General features: G+C 43.7%; 1 protein-coding gene and 1 long non-coding RNA gene across 2 annotated transcripts in view; one reads left to right on the top strand and one right to left on the bottom strand.

Moving 5' to 3' along the window:
• Positions 1-1,813: 1,813 nt before the first annotated feature.
• The window catches only part of LOC311103309 (1-phosphatidylinositol 4,5-bisphosphate phosphodiesterase delta-3-A-like), a 45,912-nt gene continuing 22,880 nt past the window's right edge, over positions 1,814-24,845 (top strand). The window contains exon 1 of the mRNA XM_084144848.1: positions 1,814-2,057. Within this exon, the coding sequence (XP_084000974.1) occupies positions 1,961-2,057 (97 nt within the window). The 5' untranslated portion in view covers positions 1,814-1,960. The remainder of the gene's footprint in view (positions 2,058-24,845) is intronic.
• Positions 19,215-20,086, bottom strand: LOC311103713. Its single transcript, XR_014610114.1, has 3 exons — positions 19,897-20,086; positions 19,686-19,773; positions 19,215-19,375 (listed from the first exon to the last, which is right to left on the bottom strand). It is a non-coding gene; the product is annotated as an uncharacterized lncRNA (long non-coding RNA).

The following is a 24,845-nucleotide window of genomic DNA, read 5'->3' as shown; positions in this document are numbered from 1 at the left end:
CCTAGGCCTGGAACCTACAGCTGAGCTTGCTCCTTCTCCTAATTATCCTCTTTATACCCTTATCGAAACCTAATTAAGTCCCAACCCCACGGGTTTGCCACTGCAGCATCGCAGACCAAGACCTATTAATCTAATCCACAGTTAGTATTTCCCCCCGGCTTACTTACAATGACATACAGCACCTATTAAGTGGAGTCCCCTTCAAAAGCATTTCACTTTGCACAAATTGACGTTGTATGTTAAACATATATGGATGTAGAAGAAGTAATAAATCATAACTTGGGCCCAGAGCTATTTGATCATGTTTATCATCACTGTAGCCTGGTTTTGAAGAGAACATCAGGATAGGCTATAGAAATAGCTTTATCTTCAGAAGTAGGCCAGGCTACTTGCAGCCTCTGCGATATTAAGAAACCGTTTAATCAATGTGTTAGAGGCATATTCAATGTATAAAGTGTATGCGTTTTGGCACTTTGCTTGAATGATTTAACTGAATTTGGTTGTAATAAAGCGATAGCCAGATGATCCATTATTCTCATTACATCGGCTTTCATACATTAGTATTTCCTGCCTACACCCCACCCACCCATAATGGATTTGAGATAAAATATTTTTTACAACCACATATAACCGCTAGGTGGCGCCCAGTGATAAGACTTTGAACGTGGGCTTCAGGTGGGTGGCGCTGTGTGTCAGTGGATGTAGTAATGCAAAAACTAGTGTGAGTGTAGCCTGTGTTTGGATTGCGAAACACTGCTTTTTGCATTAGGAACTGCAGTAAAAAAACTAAATAAATGCAGATTGTAGGCTATATAGGATTAATTGAAAACTCTGTCGGCGGAACTGCAGGCTACGCAATTATTCATGAATCATGAAGTGTAGGCTAGGCTATTAGATCGATTCAAATACCATAAGAATATGTCAGTGATATTGTGAAACTTTCCTTTGGCCATGACCAAATTGCCCAGTGGTGTAAAGTACTTAAGTAAAAATATAAGTAAAAATACTTAAGTACTACTTAAGTCGTTTTTTGGGGTATCTGTACTTTACTATTTATATTTTTAACTACTTTTATTTTTACTTACATTTTACATTTTAGTCATTTAGCAGACGCTCTTATCCAGAGCAACTTACAGTTAGTGCATAAATTTTCCATACTTCACTACATTCCTTAAGAAAATAATGTACTTTTTACTCCATACATTTTCCTTGACACCCAAAAGTACTTTTTACATTTTTAATGCTTAGTAGGACAGGAAAATTGTCAAATTCACGCATTTATCAACAGAACATCCCTGGTCATCCCTACTGCCTCTGATCTGGTGGACTCACTAAACACACATAATTCGTTTGTAAATTAGGTATAAATGTTGGTGTGCCCCTGGCTATCCTTAAAAAGAAAAGAAAATGGTGCCGTCTGGTTTTCTTAATATAAGGAATTTGAAATGATTTATACTTTTACTTTTGATACTTAAGTATATTTTAAACTTGTACTTTTACTTGAGTAATTTTTTCTATGAATGTATCTTTACTTTTACTCAAGTATGACAATTTGATACTTTTTCCACCACTGAAATTGCCCCTGATAGGCTGCTATGTTCAAAGAAAGTAGGCTATAGCCAGGCAGGCTATATGAGCATGTCTGCCGGTACAAGTGATTTGATTTGTGTTTGTGTCAGTGGGTATAGTTTTCAAGAGTTTCTGCGCCCTTGGCTGGCCTCAGATTACGCACTGCTATTAAATCACGCTGGGAGGGACTTGGAAAGGGAATTAATTACTGTACCGCGCTCTCCTGGAGACGCAACTGAGAAACACAAAACTCAAGATTTGCGGTAGAGTTAATAAACCGCACCTGCACCGGGAATTTGCGCTCCCGAATACATACCCCAATACTTTTTCCTATCAGTCAAGAGAGCCACAGACAGAAAACTACAACGAGGACGACATTGGAACTTGCATCATGTTGGGCAGGAGCAAGAAACCTCCTATCGCGGTGCATCATGAACCCAAGGCAGTGGAATCCCAACCCAAGGCGCATGACCCACTTAGGAAGCTGGGTAAGAGAATAGTGCCTCTCGTTGGTTAAAAACGTTTCTTCTTCTGTCAATATTACTCTAAGTTGTTTCCTTGAATCTTGTTTAACCTGTCAAACCAACATTATTTTGCTACAACATATATAAGAGCACATAGTTCAGCTTTGCCTTTAAAAAAAAGTTACATTTTACAACTGTTGATTGTTTGACAATTTATTGCTATTATTGTGCTGTGTATTTGTGTGTTGCCCTGGTCCATAAGGGGAAATAAATCAGTGCAGGGTAAGGTTAATGACAGTTAGGCTATTGCGTTCCACATCCATTGGCATCTGTGCTTATTTTTCCAAGTTATCAGGAGGCATTGAATGTTTAAATATGGAAATTAAGACTTCTTCTCATTGACAATTTATAATGCTAGGAAGATAAATGGTGAACAATATGCCTTGGCGTTGGCGGTAATCAGTTCTGCTAAACGAAATAAACTATCGCTTGAAATCCACTTATGCAATGGTCTTTGTAAACACACACACAAACACAGAGAGGGAGAGAGCGTGTGTATGGTAGTGAGAAAGTGTGTGTGTGTGTGATATAGAAGAGAGAGCTCAACTCAAGTGGAGATTGTGTGTGGGTGCTGACAAGTGTTCATGTGTTTGTGAGGTGTCCACTTATGATTCAGGCTCTCCACCCCACTCCCACAGATCCTCACTCACCAATGAACATCTCTGACCCAGTGCCTAGCTCTCCCACCACCCTCTCTCCATGGCCACCACACACCCCTTATTCATCCAAACACCCTCAACTCACGGTCACACCTCGCCTAAAATAGAGAACTGCTGAGGATGGACAGAGCACCTGTCAATGTCCCTGTAAAGCCCCAGGATATCTGTCAATCTAGACGACAGAACCATGTCATACTATGTGTGTGTGTGTGTGTGTATTTACATGTTATTAGCATGTGTAAGTACAATTTCACCACAATGCATGATACAATTAATTAAATAATACACGTTTTTCATTCCCCCCCATGTGTTGCATACACACAGGGACTCGCATGTACAGTACCTAAAAAGGTACTGCAGTGCATACAATCAGACAAACAAAAAACAAAACCATCAACACAATAAAATAAAAAAATAAAAAACATTTCACTCATTATTTATTAGCTCTTATTGCCATGAATTGGATGTGGGAATGCCACATATGTGGTTATATAATTTTTTTCCCATGGATCTAGTTCACTAGTCCCAAACAGACACAAACAAGGCGTGACGTGAGAGGGATAGAAATCTGTAAACATTCTGAAATTGGGTTGATTACTGATTCCCAAAACATTGAAATAAGATTGCATGTCCAAAAAGTACCCTTTTGCCTCTTACAGCGCCAACAAAGGAAATACATTTCAGCATTCATTTTGTGAAGTTTTCCTGGTGCATAGTAAACTCAGTGAATGGTTTTAAACTGAGAGAGCTTGTGTCTGAGGCTGTAGGAAGATTTGTGTGAGACCATTCTTCTTCTCTGCTTATTTCAACCAGGAAATCTTGTTCCCATTTCAATCTAGTAACATCTGTGTCGACTGGCATATGATCTAACAACACTTTATAAACCTTAGAAATACACTTGACCGTTTTTTCACTATTATTCTGTAAGACATCAAGTTGAGATGGGTTCCACAAGAGAACCCTGTTTCAATTTAAACATATGTCAGACTTGGTTCTTTGACCAAGGGTTCTATGACCTCTTCTTGTTGTGAAAGCCTCTGAGATTAGCACACTGACCTGTGCTATCACAGAATGTGACTACACTAACCTGAGAAACACTTTTTAATTTGCTATTTTGCATTCTGGTGGGCATTTCTCTTTGCCATGGAATGATTTGTGGGGTGCCTAACCCTAATCCTAACCCTAACCCCATAAACTCTCTGTGCATGAGGTCCTGTTAGTCATCACAGACCAAACTAACAGTATCAAATGATTGTGTCTGTAACTGGCTGGAATGCAGGAGGTCAGGAGTGCTGCTGGCCTTGCAGCTCTGGGACTTCATGACCTCTCACAATGTGTTTTGGCACATCAGACAGAGGAGAACTCATGTCACACCGAAGGAGAACCTGCATTTAAAAACAATACGCTTTGTATTACAATGTCTCAGACATGGATATTTCTCCATTATACTCTATAAGGGAAATGGAACTGCCATGAGTTATGCGCCATTTATTCATTTCTTCCTCTTTTGCCAGCATGTGAAATAGCATTCAGTAGTAGTATGGAATCTTTAGGGGAGGGTGATTTGTTTGGGGTATGTGTGAAGACACGTTTTCCAAATGGCAGAGAAGAGTAAGTGGACAAAGTAATGTCTCCATAGACCTAGTTCCCAGTGGCCCTGTGTCTTTCAAATGTTACGGGTCAACGGTTGTCTCCAAATATCATTAACCCAGCAGATGCATGCTGTCTGGCTGCAGAGAGACTGCAATATCAGCCACACATTTATTAACACACATCGATGCCTGTGTCTGCCAAGTGTTGCAGTTTGGTATATTTTAGTTAATACATAGCCTATATCAGGGATCCCCAACTGGCGGCCCGGGTGCCGAATTTGGCCCGCGGGTGATTTTATTTGCCCCCCCCAAAAAAAAATTAAATAATTTTGGAGCAAAATAAATTAAACGTTTCTTTTTTTTATTGTTGGACAAATCAGCTCCAAGTGATTTTGATTTTGGAAATCTGTTCCAAAGTATTTTCACGCATAATATAGAGATACTGTATATGTGATTGTATACAAATGTAAGCAAGGTTTAAAGTGATTATGTTTTAGTAATCTGTTTGGGCTTCTTGTGGTCAATTTGCAGTCTATAAATTATTTGTAATTATGTTCCAGCCCCCTGACCATCCGCTCAAGAAAAAATTGTCCCACAGCTCAATCTAGTTGATGATCCCTAGCCTATATGATCATATACGAGCTGTATAAGTCCATAAACAAACAAGAAAATGCTCATCTAGAAGTGGCACTCCTAGTGGCGGGGACTTTAATGTATGTAAACTTAAATCCGTTTTACCTTATTTCTACCAGCATGTCACATGTGCAACCAGAGGAAAAAAAAAAAAAAAAAACTCTAGACCACCTTTACTCCACACACAGAGACGCATACAAAGCTCTCCCTCGCCCTCCATTTGGCAAATCTGACCATAATGCTATCCTCCTGATTCCTGCTTACAAGCAAAAACTAAAGCAGGAAGTACCAGTGACTCGCTCAATACGGAAGTGGTCAGATGACGCGGATGCTACGCTACAGGAATGTTTTGCTAGCACAAACTGGAATATGTTCCATGATTCATCCAATGGCATTGAGGAGTATACCACCTCAGTCACTGGCTTCATCAATAAGTGCATTGACGACGTCGTCCCCACAGTGACCGTACGTACATATCCCAACCAGAAGCCATGGATTACAGGCAACATGCGCACCGAGCTAAAGACTAGAGCTGCCGCTTTCAAGGAGCGGGACACTAATCCGGACGCTTATAAGAAATCCCGCTATGCCCTCAGACAAACCATCAAACAGGCAAAGCGTCAATACAGGACTAAGATTGAATCCTACTACACCGGCTCTGACGCTCGTCGGATGTGGCAGGGCTTGCAAACTCTTACGGACTACAAAGGGAAACCCAGCCACGAGCTGCCCAGTGATGCGAGCCTAACAGACGAGCTAAATGCCTTTTATGCTCATTTTGAGGCAAGCAACACTGAAGCATGCATGAGAGCATCAGCTGTTCCGGACGACTGTATGATCACGCTCTCCGTAGCCTAGGTGAGCAAGACCTTTAAACAGGTCAACATTCACAAGGCCGCGGGCCAGACGGATTACCAGAACGCGTACTCAGAGCATGCATGGACCAATTGGTAAGTGTCTTCACTGACATTTTCAACCTCTTCCTGACCAAGTCTATAATACCCACATGTTTCAAGCAGCCCACCATAGTCCCTGTGCTCAAGAATGCGAAGGTAACCTGCCTAAATGACTACCGCCCCGTAGCACTCACGTCGTGGCCATGAAATGCTTTGAAAGGCTGGTCATGGCTCACATCAACACCATCATCCCGGAAACCCTAGACCCACTCCAATTTGCATACCGCCCCAACAGATCCACAGATGACGCAATCTCAATCACACTCCACACTGCCCTTTCCCACCTGGACAAAATGAATACCTACAGTTGAAGTCGGAAGTTTACATACACTTAGGTTGGAGTCATTAAAACCAATTTTTCAACCACTGCACACATTTCTTGTTAACAAACTATAGTTTTGGCAAGTCGGTTAGGACATCTGCTTTGTGCATGACACAAGTAATTTTTCCAACAATTGTTTACTGACAAATTATTTCACTTATAATTCACTGTATCACAATTCCAGTGGGTCAGAAGTTTACATACACTAAGTTGACTGTGCCTTTAAACAGCTTGGAAAATTCCAGAAAATGATGTAATGGCTTTAGAAGCTTCTGATAGGCTACTTGACATCATTTGAATCAATTGGAGGTGTACCTGTGGATGTATTTCAAGGCCTACCTTCAAACTCAGTGCCTCTTTGCTTGACATCATGGGAAAATCAAAAGAAATCAGCCAAGACCTCAGAAAAAAATTGTAGACCTCCACAAGTCTGGTTCATCCTTGGGAGCAATTTCCAAACGCCTGAAGGTACCATGTTCATCTGTACAAACAATAGTACGCAAGTATAAACACCATGGGACCACGCAGCCGTCATACCGCTCAGGAAGGAGATGCGTTCTGTCTCCTAGAGATGAACGCACTTTGGTGTGAAAAGTGCAAATCAATCCCAGAACAACAGCAAAGGACCTTGTGAAGATGCTGAAGGAAAGAGGTACAAAAGTATCTATATCCACAGTAAAACGAGTCCTATATCGACATAACCTGAAAGGCCGCTCAGCAAGGAAGAAGCCACTGCTCCAAAACGGCCATAAAAAAGCCAGACTACGGTTTGCAACTGCACATGGGGACAAAGATCGTACTTTTTGGAGAAATGTCCTCTGGTCTGATGAAACAAAAATAGAACTGTTTGGCCATAATGACTATTGTGGACTACAGGAAAAGGAGGGCCGAACAGGCCCCCATTAACATTGACAGGGCTGTAGTGGAGCGTGTCGAGAGTTTCAAATTCCTTGGTGTCCACATCACCAACAAACTATCATGGTCCAAACACACCAAGAGAGTTGTGAAGAGGGCACGACAACACCTTTTCCCCCTCAGGAGACTGAAAAGATTTGGCATGGGTCCCCAGACCTAGGTTTCTGCCTTTCTAGGGAGTTTTTCCTAGCCACTGTGCTTCTACATCTGCATTGCTTGCTGTTTGGGGTTTTAGGCTGGGTTTCTGTATAGCACTTTGTGACATCTGCTGATGTAAAAAGGGCTTTATAAATACAATTTGATTGATTGATCCACAAAAAGTTATACAGCTGCACCATCGAGAGCATCCTGACTGGTTGCATCACTGCCTGGGATGGCAACTGCTCGGCATCCGACCGTAAGGCGCTACAGAGGGTAGTGCGTACGGCCGAATACATCACTGGGGCCAAGCTTCCTGCCATCCAGCAAGGTTCACCTTCAAACAGTCCAATGTAAACAGTTCACCTTCAAACAGGACAACTACCCTAAGCACACAGCCAAGACAATGCAGGGGTGGCTTCAGGAGAGTCTCTGAACGTCCTTGAGTGGCCCAGCCAGAGCCCGGACTTGAACCCGATCAAACATCTCTGGAGAGACCTGAAAATAGCTGTGCAGCAACGCTCCCCATCCAACCTGACAGAGCTTGAGAGGATCTGCAGAAAAGAATGGGAGAAACTCCCCAAATACAGGTGTGCCAAGCTTGTAGCGTCATACCCAAGAAGATTGATGCTGTAATCACTGCCAAAGGTGCTTCAACAAAGTACTGAGTAAAGGGTCTAAATACTTATGTAAATGTGATATTTCCGTTTTTATTTTTAATAAATTTGCTACAATTTCTAAAAACCATTTTTTGCTTTGTCCTGATGGGGTATTGTGTGTACAGTCGTGGTCAAAAGTTTTGAGAATGACACAAATATTAATTTTCACAAAGTCTGCTGCCTCAGCTTTTATGATGGCAATTTGCATATACTCCAGAATGTTATGAAGAGTGATCAGATTAATTGCAATTAATTGCAAAGTCCCTCTTTGCCATGAAAATGAACTTAATCCCCCAAAAAACATCACCACTGCATTTCAGCCCTGCCACAAAAGGACCAGCTGACATCATGTCAGTGATTCTCTCGTTAACACAGGTGAGAGTGTTGACGATGACAAGGCTGGAGATCACTCTGTCATGCTGATTGAGTTAGAATAACAGACTGGAAGCTTTAAAAGGAGGGTGGTGCTTGAAATCATTGTTCTTCCTCTGTTAACCATGGTTACCTGCAAGGAAACACATGCCATCATCATTGCTTTGCACAAAAAGGGCTTCACAGGCAAGGATATTGCTGCTAGTAAGATTGCACCTAAATCAACCATTTATTGGAACATCAAGAACTTCAAGGAGAGAGGTTCAATTGTTGTGAAGAACGCTTCAGGGTGCCCAAGAAAGTCCAGCAAGCGCCAGGACCGTCTCCTAAAGTTGATTCAGCTGCGGGATCGGGGCACCTCCTGCTTGCTCAGGAATGGCAGAAGGCAGGTGTGAGTGCATCTGCACGCACAGTGAGGCAAATACTTTTGGAGGATGGCTGGTGTCAAGAAGGGCAGCGAGGAAGCCACTTCTCTCCAGGAAAAACATCAGGGACAGACTGATATTCTGCAAAAGGTACCGGGATTGGACTGCTGAGAACTGGGGTAAAGTCATTTTCTCTGATGAATCCCCTGTTCGATTGTTTGGGGCATCCGGAAAAAAGCTTGTCCGGAGAAGACAAGGTGAGCGCTACCATCAGTCCTGTGTCATGCCAACAGTAAAGCATCCTGAGACCATTCATGTGTGGGGTTGCTTCTCAGCCAAGGGAGTGGGCTCACTCACAATTCTGCCTAAGAACACAGCCATGAAGAAAGAATGGGACCAACACATCCTCCGAGAGCAACTTCTCCCAACCATCCAAGAACAGTTTGGTGACGAACAATGCCTTTTCCAGCATGATGGAGCACCTTGCCATAAGGCAAAAGTGATAACTAAGTGGCTCGGAGAACAAAACATCGACATTTTGGGTCCATGGCCAGGAAACTCCCCAGACCTTAATCCCATTGAGAACTTGTGGTCAATCCTCAAGAGGCGGGTGGACAAACAAAAACCCACAAATTCTGACAAACTCCAAGCATTGACTATGCAATAATGGGCTGCCATCAGTCAGGATGTGGCCCAGAAGTTAATTGAAAGCATGCCAGGGCAGATTGCAGAGGTCTTGAAAAAGAAGGGTCAACACTGAAAATATTGACTCTTTGCATAAACTTAATGTAATTGTCAATAAAAGCCTTTGACACTTATGGAATGCTTGTAATTATAGGTCCAGTACTTAGTTCTCAGACAGACATGGAGAACGAGAAAGATTAAGTCTGAGACTGGAGTGGTGATTCTCCTAGATCAAATGTACTACATGTTGACTGATGTTTGTTACAAATTAATGATCCCATGTTATACTTGGTTCTCTGTTTTACCCTGAAAAACCTGGTGGTGTAGTAAGGGTATCTTTGATCCTGTCAGGTCTATGGCTCTCTTCTTCTCTCCCACTGGTTACATTGTTGCTCTACTCTCAGGGAGATGTGTCTCTTGGATTGCATGTTTATGGAATTAAGGTCCATCAATGCCCAGAAATCTTCCTATCTATCCTCTCTGTATCTTCACTATCTTACTTATTTACTGTCTTATTCCAAGTCTCACTCCTCCATATCCCAACCTTTGTCAATAAAAGCCTTTGACACTTATGGAATGCTTGTAATTATACTTCAGTATACCATAGTAACATCTGACAAAAATATCTAAAAACACTGAAGCAGCAAACTTTGTGAAGACCAATACTTGTGTCATTCTCAAAACTTTTGACCACGGCTGTAGATTGATGAGGATTATTAAAAAATATATACATTTTAGAATAAGGCTGTAACGTAACAAAATGTGGAAAAAGTCAAGGGGCCTGAATACTTTCCGAATGCACTATATTTTAAAGAAATACATGTCTGTCATTGAACAATCCCATGCCATGATTAGATAGTGAAAAAACACACCAATCTCTTTCATAATTTCTTTAAACATCAAAAGCTAATTTACCAACATTTCTGAAAATGGATACTGTATATGGCGGTTTGGAATAAAACTCTTCACATCTTTATAGGTGTGACCTCAGAAAATCAGTGCCATAATGTCAACCCTCTCAGCCTAGCAGTCCCGTTCTTTGATGTGCCGTCCTCTCCTTATCAGGGTTCAAAGTTTTCCTTAGCTTCTGTCCCAGTCTGTGTCTGAGAGCATTGATTTGATTGAGTTCAACACTGCTGTTTCGGCCTCAGTTGGCTCATTTCTTAACTAGAATCAATACAACACATCACCTATGTTTACAGCAGGTCCCCAGGGTCCAGTACTTAGTTCAACAGACAGACATGGAGAACGAGAAAGATGAAGTCTGAGACTGGAGTGGTGATTCTCCTAGATCAAATGTACTACATGTTGACTGATGTTTATTACAAATGAATGATCCCATGTTATACTTGGTTCTCTGTTTTACCCTGAAAAACCTGGTGGTGTAGTAAGGGTATCTTTGATCCTGTCAGGTCTATGGCTCTCTTCTTCTCTCCCACTGGTTACATTGTTGCTCTACTCTCAGGGAGATGTGTCTCTTGGATTGCATGTTTATGGAATTAAGGTCCATCAATGCCCAGAAATCTTCCTATCTATCCTCTCTGTATCTTCACTATCTTACTTATGGTCCTCTGTAGCTCAGCTGGTAGAGCACGGCGCTTGTAACGCCAAGGTAGTGGGTTTGATCCCCGGGACCACCCATACGTAAAAATGTATGCACGCATGACTGTAAGTCGCTTTGGATAAAAGCGTCTGCTAAATGGCATATTATTATTTACTTATTTACTGTCTTATTCCAAGTCTCACTCCTCCATATCCCAACCTTTTATTTTACTCTTTCATTTGTCATTTGTCATTCACTCCTTCTGTCTCCCCTTCACTCCTTCTGCTCTTGTAATTATCTATTCTCTTTCCTTCTTTCACTCTCCCTCTGTTCAGAACCTCCATCTTGTTGTGTGTTTGGTTTCACATACCTTTGTATCGTTGCTAGCCAGCCAGGTTGTTATGCTGGCCCAACTGACAAAGTGTGTGTCAACAGAATTCTCTTTCAGCTTGCTGTAGGAGCTGTGATGAACAGGATACCCAGCTCATGGGCCTCAAAACCCCCTCTGTCTCCCCTCACCCCCCCCCCCTGTGTTTCATTACAGCAGTATTACTGTATGGACAGGTCTCTCTTAGCATATAACATGTCTGTAGTGCTGTTGTCAAGGTGAGGAGTGCTTGATACTAAAACTCTCTCCTTCTCGTCTCGATTGGCGGTATCCAGCATCCCTGAACATTTGCATATGTACGCACACGCACAAATATTTAATCCTTATTCCTGGATGGGGACTCCTGAGGTATAGGGACGGGACAGAGAGAAAATAATGGGGTTGAGGTTAGTGAGGTGACAACAGTAGGTCCAGGAATAATAATTAAACAGGCTCATAAGGGTTGGGGTTAGTGGTGTGAGGATGGGCAGGGCGAGAACACAGGTCAGTTAGGACAGCTTAGCATGGTCACTGACCTGCTGTTAATAGGGTCCTTGTGCTCAGTGCTCAGACTGTGGGAATTCCTTGCATGTGGTAACAGCTTGGTGACTGGCTGTGTCAAAAACATGGTTGTTATGGTGGAGGCTTGGGGTTGGGGAGGAGGGGGGGAGGATCTCTTTGTGTTTTACCCACGGCTAGGGAGAGAGAGAGAGAGAGAGAGAGAGAGAGAGAGATGGCTGGGCTCAGTTTGCTTCCCCACCTTTCTACTTAGGGGGAGAGGAGGAGGGGGGAGGGGAGTGGGTGAGATCACTGAGCTGCTCATGGTGTACTGGCTCTCTAGCCCACGTCTGCGTCCCAAATGTCATCCTATTCCCTATATAGTGCGCTACTTTTGGTACTACTATGGGCCCTGGACACTTTCACTTTATAGTGAATAGAGTGCCATTAGGGACACAGACCAGCTCTGGAAGCCTGTGAAGAGCTCAGTCAGAGATTGGCATGGAATTGGCAGTATGAAGAACTCTGAAAGGGATTTTAGCTGATTTAAGATAAATAATAGACGAGGGCATCCATGCCAACAGTTTTTGAAATAAATCTTTGAGGATATACTTGAGAGACTTAGAGAAGAGAGGAGGAAAGGGAGGGTGTTTGGGAGGACGGGAGAGAGTTTCTTTCAGAGCACTCCTTTGAAATCCTCTTTTGTAGGTGAAAACTGTCACGATCGTCATAAACAGAGGATGAAACGGACCAAGGCGCAGCGTGATATGCGTACATACTTTTAATTAGTACTTTACAATTACAACACAAAACAACAAAACGATACGTGAAGTCCTCGGTTAACAAACAAACCTACACGGAACAAGATCCCACAAAACACAAGTGCACAACAGGCTGCCTAAGTATGGTTCCCAATCAGAGACAACAAGCAACAGCTGATTCACGTTGCCTCTGATTGAGAACCACCCCGGCCAACATAGAAACACATAACCTAGAACAGAACATAGAAAACGAAACATAGACACTACACAAAGAAACTAACACCCTGGCTCAACATACAAGAGTCCCCAGAGCCAGGGCGTGACAAAAACACAGTTGAACAGTGTATGAGGTCCCATTCACCTACTGCAGAGAACCACAGAGACATCCAACTGTCAGATGGAGAAACAGAGAAAATGCTATCTCTTTGTTTTCAGTAGTGTCTGAATGCAGTTCCGAGTACACAATACTGTGTACATTTACAACATGATTGTGCATGTCTTGTCTGCCAAAAAGATAATCAAGGACATCAACCACCCGAGCCACTGCCTGTTCACCCCGCTATCATCCAGAAGGCGAGGTCAGTACAGGTGCATCAAAGCTGGGACCGAGAGAATGAAAAACAGCTTCTATCTCAAGGCCATCAGACTGTTAAATAGCCATCACTAGCACATTAGAGGCTGCTGCTGCCTATTGAAATCACTGGCCACTTTAAGAAATGGAACACTAGTCACTTTAATAATGTTTACATATCTTGCACTACTCATCTCATTTGTATATACTGCATTCTATTCTATAATATTCTACTGTATCTTAGTCCATGCTGCTCTGTTATTGCTTGTCCATATATGTATATATTCTTAAATCCCATTCCTTACTAGTTTTGTGTGTATTGGGTATATGTTGTGAAATTGTTAGATATTACTGCACTGTTGGAGCTAGAAGCACAAGCATTTCGCTACACCCGCTATAACATCTGCTAAACACGTGTATGTGACAAATGAAATGTGACTTTGATTTGATTTGATTGATCTTTCCCCTCAATTTTCCATATTTGTCTGTTTACTCTGCTCTTAACATAGATGATAAAGCTGCTCAACATTTCTGATGTTGGTGGTTGGTTGTCCCTAAAAGGTCCCTTGCGACATGCACATCAGGGATAGCATGCTGCATCTGTGAATGACATTAGTATTAAATAACCATTAGCAATGATATGTTTCCCTGGCTAGATGAGCTGCTGCAGACTGACTGGTTGTTTGTGACAATCTGTTTCTGCAGCTCTGTAAACCCCTCCTTTTCCTTGAAATCCCCCTTTCCGGTTCTCTGTTGGACTGCCTCTGGCCTGTGAGGGAGATTCATCTTTGGAATATTGGCATTTGTTCCAAATCTTAGCATTCTACTTCTTCCTTTGATGTGCAGCGTTCCAAAGTCAGGCTTGGCTTATACTGCATACTGCAATGAACCATGGAAAATAAACAACACGCTATAACTTCATATGAATATAAGAAACGACCATTAACTCCAATAACACATGGCTCACATGCAGTGGAGGCTCCTGAAGAAATTCTCAGGGGGGGCAATTTTTCTGATGATTTAGGTGACCTACACACATTTAAAAAAAGATATGTCCAGCAACAACATGACGACAGGGGCAGCATATAAGTCAATACCAGAAGCATTTATTGACTGATCTCAAAATTGTTGGCTTACAAAAGCAAAATAAGTTATCACAGTAAAAATAATCAAGGGTGTTCTTTCACATTCCTCAACACTGCATAAACAATATGCATTTCCATAAAACACCTCATCTAATTGTGCCACAAAGTTGACAAGTCCAAGAAAAATACCAGGGTTGGTGGAGCCCTCAGTTTCATCTTTGCCTCGCAAAGCTAACTCAAACACTCCGCAAAACTTCACACACTGGATTAGCCGGCTGAGGATGTGGCGGTTCTTGCTAACCTCATCGTTGTGGCGGCGGACAGCTAGCCTGTATCCCTCATCCAGTTGAGTGGCAATGTTCACTCTCCCCAAAGCAGACAATCTCAAACAACTATCCATGTGGGTCTTTGACAGCTCATGTTTCTTAATCTTTTCTGAAAGATGGTGCATGTCCGTTACACCAGTCGCTGTCCAAGTGGTGCTGTCTGCCGTGCCGCCTTCAGGGTGAAAGAGTAAGCAGGGGTAGCAGAAGACTGCATTAGCTACATCGCAGCCTGCTAGCCAGGTTTTTCGTTCGTACCAATTTTTGGAAAATCCTCGGGTGTAGGACTTTCCCCCTTTAGTAGAAACCTGTTGAATTATTAAATTTGGTCTGGGAGGTCCTAATTGTTTCGTTGCCAATTTATCTTGATTTGTTCGCTGACAAAAAGGAACTTCTTTCAAAGAGACAATCGAGTTGCACTGAACGCTAGCCATCTTGACAGTAGTACGTGAATTGATTGACGCTGCTACCCGCTCTTTTCTTAGTTACGTTCATGGTTATGTTACGTATGATGAAAGCGCGTAAGTGCAAGCCCTCCCGGAATCCATAGAGATTGTATTGAAAGCTCTGATATTTGAAAAAAAAAGATTTTACATGAGAGTCTATGAGAGACTTCTGGGGCGATTTTCAACCTGACTGAAATCGCCCCAAAAGGGGCGGGGCCATTTGAAGCACAACTTTAGCCTGATTGGACATTTAGTGGCAGATCAGACGTCTAGATTAGAACACTGATAACTACTGTTGCCGTGATATAATTGATTAGAAAAAAAATCCCTTCCTTTTCCCGTTTGGCAGTGCGTCGCCCATATCGCCCTAATGAACACACCGCCCCTGCCTGAAAGGCCACTCAGCGTGGAAGAAGCCACTGCTCCAAAACCGCCATAAAAAAGCCAGACTATGGTTTGCAACTGCACATGGGGACAAAGATCGTACTTTTTGGAGAAATGTCCTCTGGTCTGATGAAACAAAAATAGAACTGTTTGGCCATAATGACCATCGTTATGTTTGGAGGAAAAAGGGGGATGCTTGCAAGCCAAAGAACAGCATCCCATCCGTGAAGCACAGGGGTGGCAGCATCATGCTGTGGGGGTGCTTTGCTGCAGGAGGGACTGGTGCACTTCCTCGCTGCCCTTCTTGACACCAGGCCATCCTCCAAAAGACTTCGCCTCACTGTGCGTGCAGATGCATTCACACCTGCCTGCTGCCATTCCTGAGCAAGCTCTGCACTGGTGGTGCCCCGATCCCGCAGCTGAATCAACTTTAGGAGACGGTCCTGGCGCTTGCTGGACTTTCTTGGGCGCCCTGAACCCTTCTTCACAACAATTGAACCTCTCTCCTTGAAGTTCTTGATGATCCGATAAATGGTTGATTTAGGTGCAATCTTACTAGCAGCAATCTCCTTGCCTGTGAAGCCCTTTTTGTGCAAAGCAATGATGACGGCACGTGTTTCCTTGCAGGTAACCATGGTTAACAGAGGACAAACACTCGGTCCTCCCGAGTGGCGCAGTGGTCTAAGGCACTGCATCGCAGTGTTAGCTGTGCCACTAGAGATCCTGGTTCGAATCCAGGCTCTGTCGTAGCCGGCCGCTTTCGGGAGACCCATGGGGTGGCGCATAATTGGCCCTGCGTCGTCCAAGGTAGGGGAGGGAATGGCCGGCAGGGATGTAGCTCAGTTGGTAGAGCATGGTGTTTGCAACGCCAGGGTTGTTGGTTCAATTCCCACTCACTAACTGTAAGTCGCTCTGGATAAGAGCGTCTGCTGAATGACTAAAATGTAAATGTAAGAACAATTATTTCAAGCACCACCCTCCTTTTAAAGCTTCCAGTCTGTTATTCTAATTCAATCAGCATGACAGAGTGATCTCCAGCCTTGTCCTCGTCAACACTCTCACCTGTGTTAACAAGAGAATCACTGACATGATGTCAGCTGGTCCTTTTGTGGCAGGGCTGAAATGCAGTGGAAATGTTTTTTGGGGATTAAGTTCATTTTCATGGTAAAGAGGGACTTTGCAATTAATTGCAATTCATCTGATCACTCTTCATAATATTCTGGAGTATATGCAAATTGCCATCATAAAAACTGAGGCAGCAGACTTTGTGAAAATTAATATTTGTGTCATTCTCAAAACTCTTGACCACGACTGTACTTCCAAAGTTGTGGCAAAATGGCTTAAGGACAACAAAGTCAAGGTATTGGAGTGGCCGTCACAAAGCCCTGACCTCAATCGTATAGAACATTTGTGGGCAGAACTGAAAAAGCGTGTGCGAGCAAGGAGGCCTACAAACCTGACTCAGGAGGAATGGGCCAAAATTCACCCAACGTATTGTGGGAAGCTTGTGGAAGGCTACCCGAAACGTTTGACCCAAGTTAAACAATTTAAAGGCAATGCTACCAAATACTAATTGAGTGTATGTAAACTTCTGACCCACTGGGAATGTGATGAAAGAAATAAAAGCTGAAATAAATCATTCTCTCTACTATTATTCTGACATTTCACATTCTTAAAATAAAGTGGTGATCCTAACTGACCTAAAACAGGGAATTTTTACTAGGATTAAATGTAAGGAATTGTGAAAAACTGAGTTTAAATGTATTTGGCTAAGGTGTATGTAAACTTCCGACTTCAACTGTATATACAGTTGGGAGAACAAGTATTTGATACACTGCCGATTTTGCAGGTTTTCCTATTTACAAAGCATGTAGAGGTCTGTAATTTTTATCATAGGTACACTTCAACTGTGAGAGACTGAATCTAAAACAAAAATCCAGGAAATCACATTGTATGATTTTTAAGTAATGAATTTGCATTTTATTGCATGACATAAGTATTTGATCACCTACCAACCAGTAAGAATTCTGGCTCTCACAGACCTGTTAGTTTGTCTTTAAGAAGCCCTCCTGTTCTCCACTCATTAACTGTATTAACTGCACCTGTTTGAACTCATTACCTGTATAAAAGACACCTGTCCACACACTCAATCAAACAGACTCCAACCTCTCCACAATGGCCAAGACCAGAGAGCTGTGTAAGGACATCAGGGATAAAATTGTAGACCTGCACAAGGCTGGGATGGGCTACAGGACAATAGGCAAGCAGCTTGGTGAGAAGGCAACAACTGTTGGCGCAATTATTAGAAAATGGAAGAAGTTCAAGATGACGGTCAATCACCCTCGGTCTGGGGCTCCATGCAAGATCTCACCTCGTGGGGCATCAATGATCATGAGGAAGGTGAGGGATCAGCCCAGAACTACACGGCAGGACCTGGTCAATGACCTGAAGAGAGCTGGGACCACAGTCTCAAAGAAAACCATTAGTAACACACTACGCCGGCATGGATTAAAATCCTGCAGCGCACGCAAGGTCCCCCTGCTCAAGCCAGCGCATGTCCAGGCCCGTCTGAAGTTTGCCAATGACCATCTGGATGATCCAGAGGAGGAATGGGAGAAGGTCATGTGGTCTGATGAGACAAAAATATAGCTTGCCGTGTTTGGAGGAAGAAGAAGGATGAGTACAACCCCAAGAACACCATCCCAACCGTGAAGCATGGAGGTGGAAACATCATTCTTTGGGGATGCTTTTCTGCAAAGAGGACAGGACGACTGCACCGTATTGAGGGGAGGATGGATGGGGCCATGTATCGCGAGATCTTGGCCAACAACCTCCTTCCCTCAGTAAGAGCATTGAAGATGGGTCGTGGCTGGGTCTTCCAGCATGACAACGACCCGAAACACACAGCCAGGGCAACTAAGGAGTGGCTCCGTAAGAAGCATCTCAAGGTCCTGGAGTGGCCTAGCCAGTCTCCAGACCTGAACCCAATAGAAAATCTTTGGAGGGAGCTGAAAGTCGGTATTGCCCAGCGACAGCCCCGAAACCTGAAGGATCTGGAGAAGGTCTGTATGGAGGAGTGGGCCAAAATCCCTGCTGCAGTGTGTGCAAACCTGGTCAAGACCTACAGGAAACGTATGATCTCTGTAATTGCAAACAAAGGTTTCTGTACCAAATATTAAGTTCTGCTTTTCTGATGTATCAAATACTTATGTCATGCAATAAATTGCAAATGAATTACATAAAAATCATACAATGTGATTTTCTGGATTTTTGTTTTAGATTCCGTCTCTCACAGTTGAAGTGTACCTATGATAAAAATTACAGACCTCTACATGCTTTGTAAGTAGGAAAACCTGCAAAATCGGCAGTGTATCAAATACTTGTTCTCCCCACTGTATATATATATATATGCAATGTAATTTAAACACATTTTCACCAAGGTCAATACAATCAAAGCTGCTTTGAAATGCCTTCTCAGTTTGCAAGTTTATTGCAAGTATATTACAAATATTGAAATGTTCTTAACACAGCAAATGGAACATACAAATCTGGTGTGAAATGTTCAGTTGGGCCAACCCCTTATCACTTCAGTGTTTGCAGATATGAAGGTTTAGAGCGGTGGCCAGTAACCGAAAGGTTGCTGGTTCACATCCACGAGCTGACTAAGTGAAAAATGACACCTCTGCCAATGTGCCCTTGAGCAAGGCATTTACCCCTAGTAGCTCTGGATAAGAGTGTCTGCTAAATGACTAAAATGCCATGTCAAGAGAGTCTATTAAATATGACTGCAGACACACAAATCAATGCTGCTAATATGTTTATTAGATGGTGATGGCTAAATCTTTCTAATTCTTCTTGCAAAAATCACAGCCCTTGAACGGTTTCGAGATGGCTCTGGAAATGGCCCGGAACACCCTGACCAACAGGGGATGTTTACGGGACTCCTGTGCAGGTGCTGGTGGCAGGTCGTCCTCAGGTTGGGGAATGAATGGGACAGCATGATCATCATCTGTGATAAGAGAACATTGCAGGATCAGAATTGAACATATCAAATGTACTTTCCTTCTCTCCAACCACAGCACAAACAAATGGTAATACATCAGAATGACAGAATCTACGATTTTGACCTTGGGAAATGTGAAAGTCGCTACAATGTTTGCCTGACAGCTCGTCAAACTCAGTGGCCTTGATCAGAGAAAGCATTATGGATGGATTAATACATCTCAGCATTAAACTCAGTAAAGCTGCATTCACTCTGACCACAGGCCACATCTTGGCAATGCATCAAAATCAAATGATCATCATTGTGTGTCGCTTACCCAGCGCAACTCGAGAGGTGCTGAAACGCTGCGAAGGCAGCTCCTTTTGAGCGGGGTGGCTCTCTGGTTCCACTCTGCTCTTGAACACCTGTTGCCGAGTAAATTCATCCTTCCATTAGACGCCCCACAATGTCTCACTCTGACCCCATTAGCTATGGATTCTATTTTAGCCGTAATGACGGGGAAAAACCCCAAACATGGAGCTCCATACCTTGATCTTGACCGTTGGCAACTTTGGGCAGTAACTGAACCTCCGGCCCTGGCTCTTCTTCTTCACTCTGGCAGAGGGGACGTGACGAGTCTCTGTATCAGCAACAGCTGTAGAAGTGCACTTCACAGGCAATGCGGTGTCAGGGCGGTTGGCATGGAGCTCAGCAAGAACGTCACTGGAGGCCTGGCTAGTGCCTGACCTGTGGGTACTTGTGGCCTGGAAGAGATTTCTCTTTGATTTGGGCAGAAGAATATCTGGGGGCAGAAGAGATAAAATAGTTATGTTGTGTATATTTTACAATAATACACAATCTTGAAAATCCAATGAACACAATTGCAATAAAACTATTAAGCTCATGAGTGAATCCTACATGACACGAGAGTTGGCAAGGTCACAGTTGTAAACAGGGGCGGTGTGTTCAATAGGGCGATATGGGCGACGCACTGCCAAACGGGAAAAGGAAGGGATTTTTTTTCTAATCAATTATATCACGGCAACAGTAGTTATCAGTGTTCTAATCTGATCTGACTGCCACTAAATGTCAAATCAGGCTAAAGTCGTGCTTCAAATGGCCCCGCCCGTTTTTGGGGCGATTTCAGTCATGTTGAAAATCGCCCAGAAGTCTGTCATAGACTCCCATGTAAAATCTATTTTTTTCAAATTTCAAAGCTTTCAATACAATCTCTATGGGTGTCTGTGGGCTTGCACTTACGCGCTTTCGTCATACGTGACGTAACCATGAACGTAACTAAGAAAATAGCGGCTAGCAGCGTCTCTGTTGCGACCTGCAGTGTGGCGTTATCTTATGTTTTTAATTTGTACACTTAGTGACGTTATTTTATGTTTTTAATTTGTACACTTAGTTTACAAACATTCTGCCAACCATGGATTTCCAGTGGTGGGTTTTGGACTGATCTTGTTGATCGTGTACATACCCGCTACGAACGGACTAAATAATGAAAACGCTGCTGGCAGCGGAATCCAATACAGCTCGGAGACTTGGCTGGATGACAGAGTCCCGGACAGAGAAGTGGAGCCGGCCGGCTTCACCCTGGTCAGAGCGGACCGCGATCTGACACAGTCACAGGGAAAATCGATCCTGGTAAGAGAGCGACTCTGTACCCCCGACATTGAACTGCTTTCTGTGTCACTGCGACCTTACTATCTGCCCCGTGAGTTCCCCCAATTGTTTGTTACCGTTGTGTACTGTTGATAATCACAAGTTTACTGGAGAACTGAGACCAAGTAGAGACTTTGGACAGGGTGGATATGGTATAATAAAGGCAGTTTATTCAGAGGTAAAGATATCTGGAATCGCGTGCACGGACTCGTTCGTCAAACTCTTAGGGAGCTATCTGAAGAGAGCCCCGAAAACATTGTGTGCAGACATTTTATACAATAAATGATGTAGGTTGAATCTAGTAGTTCTGATCTTCTGATTGGTCCTGATGAGTTGGGCGAGGTCCCCTCCACTGTTGCATTGGCTCTGAGTCGGGTTCTCTGTCTTCAAATGTTCAGCCTAAAGAGAGGGGATTTTTGTGTGTGTGTGTGTGTGTGTTTAACAGTGATGATGTGTGTGTGTGTGTGTGTTATCAGTGATGATGTGTGTGTGTGTGTGTGTGTGTGTGTGTGTGTCCTCAGAGCAAGAACTCGTGAGTTGGAAGAACTGAGAGACCTATGGCGTGGGTGTTGTCCTTGGCCACCTGCTGACAAGGCTGACAAGATAGGACTCTTTTGTCCATTGTTATAGGATAGGAACAGCATTGATTGAAAACAAACGCCCAACACAAAATGGGTCATGCACAAGATTTTAGTCAGACCAAGCTATAACATTATATATTTACTACGACAGTACATTCAACCAAAAGCTAATATAACAAAGGCATCAGAGATTATTTATAATCTGTCACAGAAACTGGAATCCATCTCCCCAGATCAGTCAATAAATGCTTCTGGTATTGACTTATATGCTGCCCCTGTCTTCATGTTGTTGCTGGACATATCTTTTTTAAAATGTGTGTAGGTCACCTAAATCATCAGAAAAATTGCCCCTCCTGAGAATTTTTTCAGGAGCCGCCACTGGTTGTAAATGAGAACTTGTTCTCATCTGGTTTACCTGGTTAAATAAAGGTGGAGAAAAAAAATAAAAAAATAAAATCAATTTAGTGCATATTACAAAATAAAATAAATGAAAAGTGGTCATTTTACTTACCACACACAGAGGTCGCGGCTGACACATCATCGGTCAGCGTGTCCATCGCCTGGCCAGTCACCGCCATACAAACCTGAGAGGTTTTAGATGAGACATCCTGGTAGATGTCACGGACCGACATCACATGAAGATGATCCTCTTCACCCACATCAGGCTCATCATCTTCTAGCCTGTTCAGAATGGAGTCAAACATCTCCATGGCAACCTGCCACTCTTCGGTCATCTGCTCACCCACAGATGAGTGCTCTGAGGCAGCTACTCCGGCCTTGATCACATTCAGAACCTTGCTGAGGATCTTCTTGGCGCTGTGTCTGACTGACTCCTGGCTGACTGCAACTGTTGGGTCTTTGAGGTCATTGTTGGTAGACACTTCCATGTCCTGGATTTTGTCAGCAGTTAAATGGGTATCCTGGTGGTCCCGCTCATTGGTGAGGTGGCAACCAGTGTACAAACTCTTCAGCTCGTTCACAGCTGTGCTGTAAAGTTTCTGGGAGGATAACTGGACCTGTTCCCAGAACTTGATCCTACCTGCCCTACTCACCTCAATTGCCTCGTTTAAGTCCACTAGAAGGGACTCAAGAATGCTAGTTGAGGCCTCAGCAATGTTCCTTGAGGAGACGTGGGCTGACAGGATGTCCATGGTCAAAGAAGCATCTCTTATGACCTGAGTCACTACCCCTTGGGCCTTGGCAGAGTATTCTGCCATTAGGTTGTCGGTCTGAAGGTCAGCAGGATGCTGCTTTTCCCCCTGTGTGGTCACATCCTGTGCAGTGAGTGGACGGCTTAGAATAATTGTTTCCTGAATCCTCTCTGATGGTGGGAATGGACAATCAATGAGCAGGGAGTGGTAGATGGCAGTGGAGGATATGTCTGGGTGTTCTCTCACAGCCTCCGGCTCCATTATTGCTGAGGGGCCCTGGAGCATCTCACCAATTTCCAGATCGCTGATGCTCTCGACACTCGACACTAGACGTGCTAGAAGGTTTCTAGACATCTGGCATGGAACAAAGGACTCGTCTGAGTTGCTGTCAAGCTCTGTTTTTATCACTTGCAGGGCAGTTCTGACTGACACTGCTGACCGGACACAGAGCATCCTCAGGTCGGAGTGGGAGCGAGACAGAGGTGAGTGGTTCGAGGGACCACTGCTGCCCTGTGAGTATCTGGATCCCCCCTCCAGCTCAAACTCAGACATGGATGCCTTGAGTTTGGCTGCAGCTTTCCGGACCATGTCCCTTGCCACACCATCAATGTCGAGGCCTTCAATCCCTGTCCGGGAGCCAGCGCTCTGGGACCTGGAAAATGCCTCGTACTCTAGATAACCAAGGGCATCCAGGGTATCATCGACCACCAAATCCACCAAATCATTGGACATGGCAGTGATTCTGTCATGACCTAGCTGGATATTCTGTTCTGTCAGGGACCAATCCCACAGGGATCCACCGTACATTTCAGCCATTTTCAGCTCGACGGCCCTGTTGATCTTTGCCCGAGACAGGTTCAGCAGGTGGTCGCTTCCTGACATCCTGGTCTCCGTTCTCTGGACCACCAGACTCTGCACCTCGGCCGACACCGCTGACAGGAAGTAGGACACCCGCACCTCATGTCCTGTCTGAGCGTCGCTCTTCGCCCTCTGGATGCTGCTGATGGTTGCAACAATGACCTGACCTGCCAGTCGTCCTAGCTCTCTCTCAATCTCCTTAGCGGACTTTCCAGACAGCCAAGTGAGCGCCATCTGTCCCATAGTATGGCCATTCATTGTGGTTGTGATTGTCCGCAGCATCTGCTCAGCAAACTGACTGCTCGGTGAGCTGATGCTGGTGGAAGGAGCTTCGGCTCCCTGACTGGCACCTCCTATCAGCATGAGCTGGGCTAGTCTGGCGTTGATCTGCTTGAAGATGATCTCCACAATGGCCATGATCAGCCTGGTGTCCGCAGACAGAATAATAGGCCTCATCTTCTTTGGTCTCCTCTGGATGGATGGCAGTATGACCTCACTCAGGGACCTGCGGGCGTCTCTGTGAACCTGACTGAAGATAAAGTTGTGAGACAGTCCGAACACAGACCTCAGGGGGTCTGAGCGGGATCTGTCCCAATCCTCTCTATCTCCGTTCTCAGATGCTGAGGAATATCTTCTTGGGTTGTCATCTTCTTCCTCATTTCCCAAAGACTCCTCTGACCTGAAGAGCACCCCACAACAAAGATATGGTAACAACGACAATAACAAACCTTTCTGGACACAAACACTGCTTTAAAACATTATTTAAAAGAATCAACTAAAGTCATACAGATGCAGGATCTTAATTTGATCACCCTGTTGCAGGAGAACTTTCCTGCAATGTAGGAAATGTAAAACGTATAGTGTATTTGAGGTTTTAAAAGGCTTCTGAAGTCCACTTTGAAATTTCAGAATATATTTTTTTCCCTTACGAATAATGTATCAACCCCTTCAAAAATGTCCATTAATTATAATCCAGATATTAATTCACATTTCCTAATGCTGCAGGATTCTTTTCCTGCTGTAGCAAACGTAAGTTCCTACATCTGTATTCAGTGGAAATAAATCATTTTAGAGAAGTCATTATTTATACACATGTATGAAGTTAAGGAATTAACTGTTCCAACCATTATGGGGAGGAATAAGCTACAGGGGGGTACATACGAAAGGGGGGAGGGGAAGGGAGTTGGGTTCCGTGTCCTGGCACCAGTTCTAGGGCTGGTGACCTCGCTTGGCCCATGA

This window comes from Coregonus lavaretus, assembly GCF_964263955.1.
Source record: "Coregonus lavaretus genome assembly, chromosome: 28".
Lineage (NCBI taxonomy): Eukaryota > Metazoa > Chordata > Actinopteri > Salmoniformes > Salmonidae > Coregonus > Coregonus lavaretus.
The sequence above is the reverse complement of the archived record's forward strand: the minus strand, read 5'-3'. Positions and strand labels throughout refer to the sequence as shown.